A 14312-nucleotide genomic window follows, 5' to 3' on the forward strand; every position below is an offset into this window, starting at 1 on the left:
CCTGCCTCTTGAGAAATCTGTATGCAGGTCGGAAGCAGCAGTTAGAACTGGACATGGAACAACAGACTGGTTCCAAATAGGAAAAGGAGTACGTCAAGGCTGTATATTGTCACCCTGCTTATTTAACTTCTAGGCAGAGTACATCATGAGAAACGCTGGACTGGAAGAAACACAAGCTGGAATCAAGATTGCTGGGAGAAATATCAATAACCTCAGATATGCAGATGATACCACCCTTATGGCAGAAAGTGAAGAGGAGCTAAAAAGCCTCTTGATGAAAGTGAAAGAGGAGAGTGAAAAAGTTGGCTTAAAGCTCAACATTCAGAAAACGAAGATCATGGCATCCAGTCCCATCACTTCATGGGAAATAGATGGGGAAACAGCAGAAACAGTGTCAGACTTTATTTTGGGGGGCTCCAAAATCACTGCAGATGGTGATTGCAGCCATGAAATTAAAAGATGCTTACTCCTTGGAAGAAAAGTTATGACCAACCTAGATAGTATATTCAAAAGTGGAGACATTACTTTGCCGGCTAAGGTCTGTCTAGACAAGGCTATGGTTTTTCCTGTGGTCATGTACGGATGTGAGAGTTGGACGGTGAAGAAGGCTGAGCACTGAAGAATTGATGCGTTTGAACTGTGGTGTTGGAGAAGACTCTTGAGAGTCCCTTGGACTGCAAGGAGATCCAACCAGTCCATTCTCAAGGAGATCAACCCTGGGATTTCTTTGGAAGGAATGATGCTAAAGCTGAAGCTCCAGTACTGGCTACCTCATGCAAAGAACTGACTCATTGGAAAAGACTCTGATGCTGGGAGAGATTGGGGGCAGGAAGAGAAGGGGACGACCGAGGATGAGATGGCTGGATGGCATCACGGACTCGATGGACGTGAGTCTGAGTGAACTCCGGGTGATGGTGATGGACAGGGAGGCCTGGCGTGCTGCGATTCATGGGGTCGCAAAGAGTCGGACACGACTGAGCGACTGAACTGAACTGAGATGAGCAACTGAACCTGAGTTCAGTAACAAATCAGTAATAACGCTATTTTACAGCTGAAACACAGAAAGCAGACTAGCTTGCCCTAACTTGTATACCTGTAAATAACAAATCCAGGCCTCTTGGCCCAAAGCGCAGACAGTTCTCAGAAAGACCCATTGCCTGCCCAACACTTCCTAGTGCTGACCAGCCCACTCCCGTTTCCTAATCCCCAGCAAGCAGACAACTCAGTGTTTTGTGTATTTCTTTTCTTTTTACTCTAAAAAAATCCAGTTGACAGTAATAACTTGCAAACCATAGAAAGCAGCATGGGTTTCAATCTCTTCGCCCCTCTAAACATCATTCTACATTTCTCAGACACCATCCTTCCCCTTTCCCTCTAAAATCTTAGATGAAAATCCAGAAGCCCCTAGATAGAAGGGCCCCAAACCAGGACCCCTAGGGCAGGTAAAGGCATTGAGGAAATAAATTAGGGGAGAGGAGGCTCTTAGCTGTCATTGCCTCTGTCCCGACGGGCCTCACAAACCCAGCGGTAGGACCTCAGGCAGATGTCATCATTCCAGCGGCCCTCCACCGTGAAGTGGGCACAGTCTTCACCCCCTCCGAGCCCATGCCCATACCAGTCGTCTGGCTGCTCTGGTGCCCAGTTCCTAAAGAGACCAGAGAGACGTGAACCCCAGCGCCTGAGACCCTGAGCCCAGTCGTGGACCCCTGGCCCCCAGGACCTGCCAGGCTGGGATGATGGGCCGAAGATGGAGGGGCAGAGCCTTGGGGGCGCACACACTTACTTGAAGCTCGTCTCGTAGTCCGTCCCGTCCACCCATTTCCAGGGCCCATTTTGATCCGTGAGGCCTATCCAGGTACTTACAGGGCCCATGTGGTGCTGTATAAATTTCTGGGGAGAGAGGAGAGCTGGTGACCTCTCCTTAGACCTGCTAACCTCCCAGCCAGGCCCTACCAGAACCTCACCTGCTCCTCCCAGGAGCCCACCACCACCAGGTGGGCGTTCTCCAACTCGCAGTACTTCTCAGCCTCCGGCCAGGACTTCCCCGAGCGAGAGAACCAGTAACAGCTGCCTTCATAATCGATCCAGTTCACTGGGCAGCAGGCATTTTCAGAGCCTGGGGCGGGAGTCAGAGGGAGTGGTGAGGGGCTGAAGGGAAGTGGGTTGGGCAGGCAAGCAGGACTGGGCAACCCCCACCACCTCACCATTGCCCTGGAGGACAGCCATCTGACAGCTCAGGCTTCGCAGGTCAGACACAAACTGCTTCACGTGGAGCAGCAAGCTGGAGTGATCTGGGGAGACAGAGGGCAGAGGGAGAGGGGCATGAGGGTAGGGGAAGGCAAGAAAGCCACAATGAACACTGGGGCCTGGGAAGGTTCTGCCATCTGCCTACTGGGGCGTGAAGACAGATCACAGATACTTCTGCCACAATGCCCCTTGGTTTGGTCTGAGAGACCGCTGTATCCTGCAAGCGCATGTGCACTCACTCACACACACACACACACACACACACACACACATCCTCGCTGACCTGCATTCAGTTCCTGCTGCTGTTTCTCCAGCTGGGCCTCCAGGGACTTCACCTTTCGGCCCACATTTCCTCCTAGGGGAGAGACTTGCTCAGTGTCTCAATCGCCCTACTGTTCCCAGCCTCCCAGCCCCAGCCCTCCTCACCCTGAACGCTCAGGGCCTTGACCTTGGCCTCTGTGCTCACTGTGAGGTTGCTGAAGGTCTCTCTCAGGGCGCTGAGCTCCTCCTGCAGCTTGGAGTCTGGGCAGAAGAGGGTGCAGACAGGACAAAATGAGGGGGCTGCTTCCCACATCACAGCAGCCAGCTCTTCCGCCCCCCGCCCCCTCACCATATCACCTTGCTCCCTTCCCAAACACCCCCTGCCCCCTGGGGAACCCACTCTGGGATCCGATCACACAGAGAACGACTAGCAGCAGGAGGCTAAGGCCCATGGAGACCAGGAGGAGGCTGGGTCCGGTGCAGAGACGCCGACTGAATGAATGAGGAGGAGGCGGCCCTACAAGAGAGGAGGTCAGGCACTCAGGGATAGATGGGAGCTTGGGGCAGCTCTGGGGTCCTAGGAGGAGGGCAGCCTGAGCCTCCTCTAGGAGACTAGGAGGGACTTTATAGATGAAGAAATCTGGCGGTAGGTGACCAAGAGGAGCTGGATGCATCGAGAGGTGAGAAGGGATGCGAATCTTTCTGCGGGAGCCCTACCCAGGCTCTAGGCCTTTCCTGGCACCTAGTGGCCAGATCGAGTCACTGCCGCATCAGAACGCAGAGCCTGGAGAATGGAGTTTGCAAGCTGGAGACTGGGGCCGAAGGGGTCTAGCAGGTGGGGCAAGAGAAACCGGTTTCTTGTTTTCCCCGTGAATCCCACTCCTCTTTGTCTGGGCGCAGGGAGGCAGAGTAACCAGACTTCAGGTGGACCAAGTTGTGCCCACCCGGGAGCCCTGTCTCAGTGAGCTGAAATGCGGGGGCTTCCCCTCCGTTTTTGCTGGTAGTCCTTTCCCCCATCGAAGGGCACTGCCCACTTCCTTCTGCCAAGCATTCCATCCCGGCTCAGCCCCAGCAGAAACATCTCTGCTCGCAGGAGAAAGAAAGAGGGCTTGACTCATCCTCCTCCAGCCAGAGCTCCCTGAGGCCTGCCACAGAAATTTTCTCCTTGACCCAAAGGATACCTGACACCTGTGCACTCATACATACTCAGACTCACACACACACTCACACACATACGCTTGGCCAAGGCTCACAGGTGTTGGAAGAGGAACGAAGAAGAGGGTCTAACTTCTTGCAGTTAACCCCCACATCCCCTGGGCAACCCCCTCCCCAGGGTCCTGAGAAGTCGGTGACAAGGCGAAGGGCAGGAGAATCATGAAGGAGCCTGGGGACAACTGCCACCAAGAAAGGGTCTCCAATCCTACACCCTGCACCTCCCCTAAGAGGGGTGGCTCAGACGCCACCAACCTTGTGAGCCGGGCAGACCCAGGGAGAGGCGGGGTCAGGGAAGGGGGCGAGAGCCACCTAATGCTCGCCTTGCAGAAATGGGGGGAGGTGTCCCCTTACTTTTTCTGTGCTGATGGTCATTCTCCTCATTGTCCAGATGCTGAAGATCTTGATACTCCTTTGTCATGGTGGGGACGGCTGGGCCTGGGGCCAGGTCAAGGCTGGGGTTAGGGCTGAGGCAGGGGCTGAAGAGCTTGGGTGTGGGGTTCGGTCCCTTTCCAGGTGATCAGCGACTGCGTTCTTTTTGCCTGCATTCCCTCCAGGCCTGACATCCAAAATCTATCTTCTGAGGTTTTTCTACTTCGTCTCCACCCCTCCGGATACGGATTTCATTCATCCCCTCCCCCACCCCACTCCACAGTTAGTTCCGCCACCTCCTTTCTTCCCCCCACCCCTCTTTCTTCCCCTTTTACTTGCCAAAGGTCTCAAGGTTGACTTGTGGGTCCCTCAATGCTGTGCAGATCCCAGGCTAAGAAACAGGCTGAAGCCTGGATAATTAGCACTGACAGCCCTGGGTGGTGGGAGGGGAGGGGGCAGGGTCCATTCAAGGGCCCAGAGCCCTGTGCGTCTGCCTGTCTGTATGACTATGTGTCCAAACACACCAAACCTGGCATCTCCAGCGCCCGGGACTTTGGACGTAAACAGAGGTAGAAATGGATTTGGAACTCAGGGAGGGTGTGGGGGTGGGAGCAGGGGTGGGTTGCCTCACTTTCCTTCCCAGGGGTGGAGAGTCTCCTTGTTCTGTCCCCTATCCTTGCATGCAGCCATCCCACTTAAGGAACTGTTTGGGAGAGGTCCAGACCAGGAGGGGCCGGGGTGCAGCTGGCTGGTTCCCCTCTGCCCCACTCCCCTTTTACTTCCTGTCTCTGAATTTCCCAGAACTGTTGATTTCTCCAAATATCTCTGACCAGGATCAGAGGGGCCAAGCTCTGCTCTTTCCCAATCCAGACCTATGACCCTGGCATCTGAGCCTGGGCCTGGCTTCCTGGGGCTCAGCTACCAGACACCCCAGCCTGGGGCTGAATGGCTCTCCTGGGGAGTAAAGTCCTCCAAGCTGCCTGGGGGTCAGGGGGTGGGGGCGGCAGGAAGGCAGGCTTCCCCTCCCCCCCCCACCCCGCTCAGCTGGATTAATGCCAGCAAACCTCCAGTGACTCCTCTGTGCTTCTCCCTTGTTGCCTGTGTCACTTCTGTCGTGTCTGACTCTTTGCGACCATATGCACTGTAGCCCGCCAGGCTCCTCTGTCCATGGGATTCTCCAGGCCAGAATACTGCAGTGAGTTGCCATGCCCCTCTCCAGGGGATCTTCCTGACCCAGGGATCAATCCTGCATCTCCTGCATTCCACTGAGCCACCTGGGAAGCCCTTTCCCTCATTACCTCCTCTCATTAGCCCCAGAGCACACCCCTATTTGATTTGGAAATGAGGAAACTGAGGCCCTGAATGGTAAGAGCTTAACCAGAATCCAAACAACAGAGGCAAGCCTGAGATGTGGACAGCCGGACTCCAAGGACCTGTGTGCTGCTCCCAGAACCAGGGTCCCATCCTGTCACCACAGCTGGGCCCCGGGGTCCCAGAGATACTAAAAGTGGTCCCTCACAGCCCCATTTGAGAGTTCACAGAGGGCTAAATTCTGGGAGTGTGTGGATTGGAATTATGCTAAATTAGAAACTGGGCTTCCCTGGTGGCTCAGTGGTAAAGAAAATCTCCCTACCAATGCAGGAGTCACAGGTTTGATCCCTTGTCCAGGAACATCCCACATGCCAACTAAGCCCAGGCACTGCAACTACTGAGCCTGTGCTCTAGAGCCCACAGGCCCTACAGCCCACGCTCCACAAGAGAAGCCTCTGTAATGGGAAGCCTAGGCACCACTAGAGTGTAGCCCCCCCTCGCTGCAACGAGAGAAAAGCCCACTAAGCTAAGTGGCCCACAGCCACTAAGACCCAGCATAGCCAAAAATAAAATAAGCAATAAAAAAATGTAAGAATTTGGACAATGTTAATGACGTTAGTAAGTCTTGCTTTAGACCCCAAATATGACATCATGGGAATCCTATGTTATGGATACTTCACTGAGAAAACTAGACTCGAGTTAGAAGAGTTTACATTATGTGAGATATTCAAGAACACATCCCTCGTGTAAAATCAGTCCTGGCTGCACCCTCGTTTGTGACTTGAAAAGCCTCACATTGTTTGCATGCACTGGGACTGTGGCCAGTAATTTTGGTGACTACTGGGCTGTTGATTTGGCTTGCTCTGGTATTATCAGTTACAATCTGGTTTATTCAGGCAAACAAACCTACGCTGTTTCGGTCAGAATAGCAGTCACCCTTACAGGAGCGAGGATTGGAAGGAGTTTCTGGGCGATGGAAATGTCCCACTGCTTGATCTGGATGCTGGCTGCAAGGCTGCAAGTTTGTAAACTGCTGAAACCCATACCCTGAAGAACTGTGCATTCTTCTATTTGCATATTATACTGGAATAAGATGTTCTTACAAGCTGGTTCTACCCTAAAGCCATGTGCCCAAAGCCATTGCTTAGGGAGCAGTCTGTGAACCAGTAACGAAAAACACCCCAAAGTCAACAACTTTAGGGTGAGAGTCAGAGGTGATAAAACACCATGAGGAAAGCCAGATAAACAACATGAAACACCGGTGGCTGACTTACAAGCCAGCTCTCTCTGTGAGACCAGAGATAACCCTGAGAAACCAAGAAGTAGCTAAAAACAAAACAATGCCACATGGCGGTAGACACATGCACCCTGAGAACTCTTGACATCTATCCCTTTAAGAATATATACCTTGGGAATTCTCTGGTGGTCCAGTGGTTAGGACTCTGCAGCAGCAAGGGTATGATCCCTGAATGGGGAACTAAGATCCTGCAAGCTGTGTAGCACAGTCAAAAAAAGAGAGAGAAAATATATACTTTGCAAGGTCTTCAGAGACAGAGCCTCATGTGTTCATTTTTTAGTGCACCCCAAAGGTAGTGGCTTGAAACGACACCCATTTATTAGCTCACAGCTCTGTAAGGCAGAAGTCCAAGAGGAACCCCAGCTGAGTTCCCAGCTCAGGGTCTCATGAAGCTGAGATAGAGGTGCTGGCAGGACCGTATTCATTTCTGGAGGCAAAGAAGAAGAATCTACTCTCAAATATGTTCCAGTTGTTGACAGAATCCAGTTCCTCGCAGCTATAGAACTGAGGACCCCGTCTCCTTGCTGACTGGTGGCCGGGGGCCACCCTCTGTTCCTCGAGGCCACCTGCCTTCCTCATCACATGACCCCTCCATCTGCAAAGTCAGCAACAGTGCCTGGTATCCTCCCGGAACTCCAAATCTCTCTGATTCCCCCTGTGCTCATGGGATTAGACTAGGCCCACCTGGAGACTCTTCCTGTCCTAAGGTCAGCTGTGTATACAACATACACAAAAGCTTAAGAATGGGAGTCCAAGGGACTTCCCTGGTGGTCCAGTGGTTAAGGCTCCATGCTTCCAATACAGGGGGTGCAGGTTCAGTCCCCGGTTAGGGAACTAAGATCCTGTGAGGTACAGTCAAAAAAAGATCTTTCGAATAAAAAAAAAATTTTTTTAATTGAAAAAAAAAAAGGGAGTCAGAGGTGATAAAACACTTTGAAGAAAGCCAGATGAAGGACACAATACACTGGATGCTGAATTACAGGTCAGCCCCCTGTACGATATGTATGGTCATCTGTAAGTTTCACTACCTACAACATAATGATTGAGAGCGCCGGCAGCACGCTCACAGATGCTGGGGAGAACAGCGTGGAATGTCCGAGCCATTGTTAGAACTCCGCCTCGTTATGCAGAGCAACCCTGTTCCCTCTGAGTACTCTTCCCCTCAGGATACCGAGCACCTGCAGAGAGCAATTCAGAGAGCCTGGGCTCCAAAACTGGGAATCCCACCTCCAGGGTGGTCGAGAAACGCTCCCTAGAGGAGGTCTGTGAAGCCGGCCTGAAAGAACAGGAAGGATTTTATCAGTTGTAATAAGCAAGTTTCTCTTCAGTGGGCTAAATGGCCAGAGGGGTGGCTTGGGTCGCCCTGAGGAGAGCCTTGAGTCTCAGGGGAAGGTAGCTTAAATGTCATTCAGGAGCACAGAGGTCTCCTGACTGGGAAGATATGCGCCCCAAGGGGGTCACAAGATCATCCATTAAGAGGGTGGCAAGAACATTTAGGGAATTTCCTGCCAGCCCAGAGGTTAGGACTCCATGCTCTCACTGCTGAGGGCCTGGACTCAATCCCTGGTTGGAGGACTAAAGTCTCAAAAGTTGTGTGGTCCTGCTAAAAAAAAAAAAAAAAACCTTATATATGTTTTTATCTCTTTTCTTTAGGTGTCTACTTGGAGATATGCATTATAATGTACGTAATAGACTTGCACAGTGGTATATGTGTAATCTATTGCTGTAAAATGATCCCTCAAATCCTGAGCAATTTAAAACAAGGAATATTTATCATCTCAGTTTCTGGGGGTCAGGAGCCTAGGTGCAGCTTAGCCAGTTGGTTCTAGCTCAGAGTCTCTTCGGAGAAGGCAATGGCACCCCACTCCAGTACTCTTGCCTGGAAAATCCCATGGACGGAGGAGCCTGGTAGGCTGCAGTCCATAGGGTCGCTAAGAGTCGGACACGACTGAGTGACCTCACTTTCACTTTTCACTTTCATGCATTGGAGAAGGAAATGACAACCCACTCCAGTGTGCTTGCCTGGAGAATCCCAGGGACAGGGGAGCCTGGTGGGCTTCCGTCTATGGGGTCGCACAGAGTGGGACAGCAGAGCAGCAGAGTCTCTTATGAGGTTGCAGTCGGATGTCATTCAGTGCTTCGTTCGTTTGAAGACTTGACCGAGACTGCAGGACCAACTTCCAAGGAGACCCACAGGACTGGCAGGTGAGTGCTGACTGTTGGCAGGAGGCCCCTCCACAGAAGTGCCTGAGCGCCCTCACATGGCAGCTGGCTCCCCCCAGAGCAAATGATCCGAGAGCACAAAGTGGAGGCTGAAATTTCTTCTATGACCCAGCCTCAGAAGTAATGCTCCGTCATCTCCACAATGTCCTAATGGTTCCTCAGTGCAGAAGGGAACCATGCAAGAGTGTGAATGCCAGAGGTTGAGAATACTCACCCATCTTGAAGGGTGGCTGCCACAGAATGGCCAGAATTATTAGATGAGTGAATATACACTGGGGGACACTCACCTGAAAGCATTTTACTGATGTTGGCACCTGAACAACTAAGTTAAAAGACTGACTACAGTGGCCCATGACATGTCAACCCACTCTAGTATTCTTGCCTGGGAAATCCCCATGGGAGGAAGAGTCTGGCAGGCTACAGTTCCTGGGGTCACAAAGAGTCAGACATGACTCAAGTGAGTTAGCACGTACACACGCAGGCACAGGAGCCCATGAGGAGCTGCAGGCAGGGTAGTGGTGAGGTCAGAGCTGTAAGCTGAGCAATGGCCTGGCTTTGGGGTGGCCAACGGGTCAGAGGTGCCCCCCCGAGAGGCAAAGCGCTCGGCCAGGAGGCCACTGATCTGGTCCCAGTGAGAAAGTGTGAGGCTTGAGGCCAGAGAGGGAAGGTAACCCGGACAAAATTTTGTAGAGGAATGAGTGGACCTCTGGAGACCAGAGATTTCTGGTGATGATAAAGTCAGAGTCCTGGGTGCTGCCCTGTGATGAGGACACAGTGTGAAGAAAGCAGCCCAGGATGGAGTTTCCTCCTGTGGGGAGAAGCAGAAGAAAGAGCCCTAGGAAGGGGGGGGGTAACCTTCAGGGCCACATCTGGGGAACCCAAGTGCCAGATTAAAGACGGCCAAGGAGAAAGGGGACTGGGCCTCCTATCAGGGTGATTCAGGAAGAGGGAAGTGCTTTTCTGGCAGCTGGAGGCAGAGCCCTGGGCAGCTAGAGGACGAAGAAAGGGTTGGTGGGAAGAGGGTGTGTGTGGACACTGGGAAGGAAGGCTATTGATGGCCAGAGGTCCCCAGGAAGGATGTAAAGGGGATGGAAAACTAGTGCAGCAGAAAGAACCTGGAGGCCACTGTCAGACGGATCTGAGTTCATTTTATGTGGAAAGTGCTTTAATGCCCACCTGAGAGTCAGGTCAAGGTTAAATTAAGCTCATGAGTGGAAAGCCCTTAGCACAGTGGCACATACCAAGTGCTCTGTGCACACTATTTTTATCATTGTTATTAGCAGGACAGCCAAGAATTGCATTATCTCAGAGCCTCTGCAAAAGGGGAGAGGGGAAGGCTGGTCAGCAGAGCAGGGCATGTCTTTCCCCAAATCCCAGAGGGTGTGAGCAACTTCCCTGGGACAGAGCTGGGGTCCTGGGGTGTCTCTCTGACACCCCAGGTGTCTCAGCACTCTCTGAGTGCTTTCAACCTGGCATTTGGAGTGGACCCCAGACACAGGTTGGAACTGTAGCCACCTCTCATCACCCTGCAGGCTGCAGAGTCACATACCCCAGTAGAAGAGGCGATGACAAACAGCCAGAGGGGCACAGAGGAGGCTCAGTGCCGACCTTCCAAAGAGGGTGATCTGTGGTTCCCCAGGTCTAGCCAAGGCTGACTTGGCCTTGAGTGGAGGGAAGACAGGAGAGGCTGGGGAGATGCACTTGGGCTGGAAGGGCTCAGTGCCAGGAGTTTAAAATGTGACCTGATAAGCCCACCCAAGGGCTACAGCATGCCCTCCCTGGGACAGAGTGAGAGCCCACCTGTCCCACCCCCCGCCCCCTCCCATGGGTGGTCCTGGCCCTGGCTCCACTCTTTGGTGCTGGGACAGCCAGGATCCTGTGACCCAGGACTTCTCTGGGACTCCTTCTTCCTACTTCGATTTAGAGGGTGAAAATTTTAGGAAATTTTAAAGCTCCAAATGCTTCCAAGTTTATTTAACTTTCAATTTTATTCAGTAACAAAGAATAGATCAAGAGGCCAAGAGCAACCATCCTTTGGCCAGGCAGTGTGCCAAAGGTTTTATGTGTTTTTTTCCCTTTATTCCTTGCAAGAATCCAACCAGGTGGTTATCGTTGCCATTTAACAGCTAGGGAAACCGAGACCCAGAGAAGTGAAGCTCTTTGGCCAGTGAGTGACACCACATCTCTCATCTGAAACTCATGACCACCTCCTCCCTGGCTCTCTACTGCCCCCTATCGTACCTTCTCCACCACGACCCTGGGCACCCTGGCCACTCCCATGTTAACCGCCCTCCAAGAGGACTTTTCACAGCGTTTATAACAGCCACGTGATGTTAACGTGGCTACATGGAGAACACAGGTTTTGCTTCCATCACTGTAATTTTATTGCAGTGGTGACAGTGAGACCTGTAACTTTTTTTTTTTTTTTTTTTTGCTAGGCTCATGAGTAAAAATTGGATGTAACAAGGCTTTTCAATATTAGGAAAGATGAAGGAATAAATAGCAACCTACTTGCTACACTTCTAGAGTCTTAAAGTAAATTGCTTGAGGAAATTGGAGCCCAAAGATTACAGGCGGGGAATTTTTAAGTTTGTCCATATACCACTGGTGCTCAGAGGCTCAACTAAAAGAATTATGGGCTGACTTACATAACAGCTGTGGATTGAGCAAAACTCTTTGGAAGAGCTATCTTATTTTGAAGATTATGACTGTGGAGGAACCAAGGTGATTGGCAGTGGAAAGAATCAGTGGAATTTTAAGGAATGCGATTCATTAAAATTTTATTGACTTAGATAAATTTTGCCTATGTTATACACAATTCAAAAGAAAGAAAAAAAACTCTTTACACTTTAAAAAAAAACCCACTGACTCCTCTGACCCACTTTGTACTTCTCTCTCTCCCCCAACCCTCCTCCACTCCCTGACCTCCTCCTGCTCAACACTACAAACTCTTTCCTACTTCACTTCCTCTACCTGGCACACTCCCCCACCCCAGACTTTGTCCCCTCTCAACTCAAAGGCTGCTCCAAGATGAGACCTCCCTGACCAACCTGTCAACCAGCAAGGACACACCCCCAGCAGTCACTTCTTCAACAGAATCATTACCTTAAATTCCCTGAACACCATTACTTCCCACTGTCTGTCCCCATTGATGAGACCCAAGTGCCCTGAAGGCAGGGATACTGTGTCCCCAGCATTTCAACACTGCCTGGCACCAGGGGAGATTCAAAATAAGTATTTGTTGAAGGAAGCAGACGGGGGTGAAGAGAACACAGGTTTTTTAAAAATAATAAATTTAAAAATAAATAAAAGTGGTGAGGGGAGGAGTCAGCTTTTGAACGCACTCGAAAAGTCCCTAATGCTGGGAAAGATTAGGGCAGGAGAAGAGGGCGTCAGAAGATAAGATGGCTGGACAGCATCACTGATACGATGGACATGAACTTGGGCAAACTTTGGGAGATGGTGAGGTTCAGGCAGACCTGGTGTGCTGCAGTCCATGGGGTCGCAAAGTCGGATACGACTGAGTGACAATTGTGTGGGAACCCACTGTAAAGAGCTCTTTATAGATTTGGAAGAATTCATCCCAAACTGCTAACACGCTTCTCTCTAAGGGGTATATGGAATGAGATGGGGAAGGAACTTTTTTTAACCATATGTATTTCTATATTTATTTGCAGTTTTATAAGGTACATGTATCAGTTCTGTAATCTAGAACACAACGCATGCACAAGTAGGGGATTTTACCCCTTTTTGGTGAATTCTCCTTAACCCCTTAGATACAGACGCATTACCTGCACACACCTTCCTCGGCTCACAGCTTTCTCCCTTCGGGCCCAATGGTAGAGAATGTGAGCACAGCCTCAAACCACTTGCTCCTACACAGAACCATGCTAAAAGAAGGGTTATTGGGAAAAGTGGTGCTTTCCATCCAAGCAAGACCTCAGAATCACCTAGGAGGTTTCTTGAAAGGCAGACGGCTGGGCCCGGCCCCCAGGACTGGCCTCTGCTGGATCCAGTGCTGCTCAGAAAACCATGGGGCAGTCCAGAGAGGACCCTTGGTTTAAGGGTCACACCTCTGGGGATCTCTGCCTCTAGCTTTGAATCCAGTCAAGCTAAGGCAGCCCCCCACCCTCCCAACCCCCTCCCATACCTGCCTCCTCACCCCCATCACCTGAACACTGCCCCCGAGGGTTAGCCTTTTCCATCCAACTCTTAACTCTGTCAGAGATAGCTACAAAAACTGCCCTTTTGCACAGTTCAGGACTTAACCACCCCACCTCAGCCTTCCTTTCTGGGGTCCCTGAATGAAAGAGAAATGGGTAGGTGGGATCCCCCTCAGCGGTGCCAGCAATGGCTCATTTATGCTGTAGTTGAGGCTGGAGTAAGAGGAACCTGTCAAGCATATGAACAGTGGCAGAAGGGAAGCTGGGAACCACTATCCAACAGAGCACCTGAGAAGCTTCAGTTAGGACCCAAAGCCAGGAACATCTGACTCCCTAGAACCACATTTTCTCCTTTGTAATATATTTTACATGTATACATACATGCATGTATGCATTCTTAGTCGCTCAGTCATGTCTGACTCTTTGGGACCCCATGGACTGTAGTCTGCCAGCTCCTCAGTCCATGGGATTCTCTAGGCAAGAATATTGGAATGGGTTGCCATTACCTTCTCTAGAGGATCTTTCCTGACCCAGGGATCAAACCAGCGTCTCCTGCATTGCAGGCAGTCTTTACCGTGTGCACCAAGAGGGAAGCCCACACACATACATATATACACATATACATATATATAATGGACCATTTCCCTTTTTGCCTTGTGTACCAGGAAGTTCAGAAATCATATTCATCCTCATAGCTAACACATCTGTTTCTATTTTTCTCTTTGGTATCACATTCTATTTCCTCACCCTTATTATCTGCAAAATTGCTTCAAATATCTCCTACAGAGAGGGGGCAGACATAGAGAAATTTTAAAAAAAAAGAAAAGAAATCCAATGAATAATTATGCAGCATTTCTTATGGGCACACTTCTGTGAAGGTCATTGCCAGAGCCCAGCTCTGTCCACAGAGCTCCATGAACATGAATGAACTGTCTTCTCTGTTTTTCTTTAGAGACTGACAGCCGACTCTAGGCTGCCTGACAGGGCTGAGACGGCTCAGAAGAGGGGTCAGGGCTGGGCTACATTTGCAGCTCCTCTTCCTGGCTCTAACAGGGACCTAGGATGGAATTCCATCCCTGTCCCCACCCCAGGCCCATTCTTTGCTGGAGCCTTCATCTGCAGATTCCTCCAAGGCCCCCTTCAGGCCACTCTGTTCTGTCTGTGGGGAGGTGGGGGAGGTGATGGGTGTTGGGGGAGAAGGATCTGACTTTACCAGACCCATCCCT

General features: G+C 51.0%; 1 protein-coding gene across 2 annotated transcripts; it reads right to left on the reverse strand.

Annotated features, from left to right (window-relative positions):
- ASGR1 (asialoglycoprotein receptor 1) lies at positions 1233–4607 on the reverse strand. 2 transcript variants are annotated; one of them, XM_005693480.2, is made up of 9 exons: positions 4432–4607; positions 4075–4158; positions 2909–3025; positions 2674–2769; positions 2531–2602; positions 2205–2291; positions 1965–2116; positions 1784–1890; positions 1233–1645 (listed from the first exon to the last, which is right to left on the reverse strand). In XM_005693480.2, exons 2-9 carry the CDS (start codon positions 4139–4141, stop codon positions 1483–1485), a joined length of 861 nt encoding a protein of 286 aa, XP_005693537.1. In that variant the 5' UTR covers positions 4142–4158; positions 4432–4607; the 3' UTR covers positions 1233–1482. The 2 variants fall into 2 exon arrangements, with proteins under 2 accessions (XP_005693537.1, XP_005693538.1); XM_005693481.3 differs by having other exon boundaries at positions 1239–1645; positions 4428–4607.

This window comes from Capra hircus, chromosome 19, assembly GCF_001704415.2.
Source record: "Capra hircus breed San Clemente chromosome 19, ASM170441v1, whole genome shotgun sequence".
NCBI lineage: Eukaryota > Metazoa > Chordata > Mammalia > Artiodactyla > Bovidae > Capra > Capra hircus.

Excerpts from the sequence above, each read along its gene's own strand:
- ASGR1 (XM_005693480.2), bottom strand. The coding sequence starts at position 4,141 with ATGACAAAGGAGTATCAAGATCTTCAGCATCTGGACAATGAGGAGAAT. Across the intron at positions 3,026-4,074 it reads TGACCATCAGCACAGAAAAA|GGCCGCCTCCTCCTCATTCA; the intron begins GTAAGGGGACAC and ends CCTCTCTTGTAG. Across the intron at positions 2,292-2,530 it reads GCAGCAGGAACTGAATGCAG|ATCACTCCAGCTTGCTGCTC; the intron begins GTCAGCGAGGAT and ends CTGTCTCCCCAG.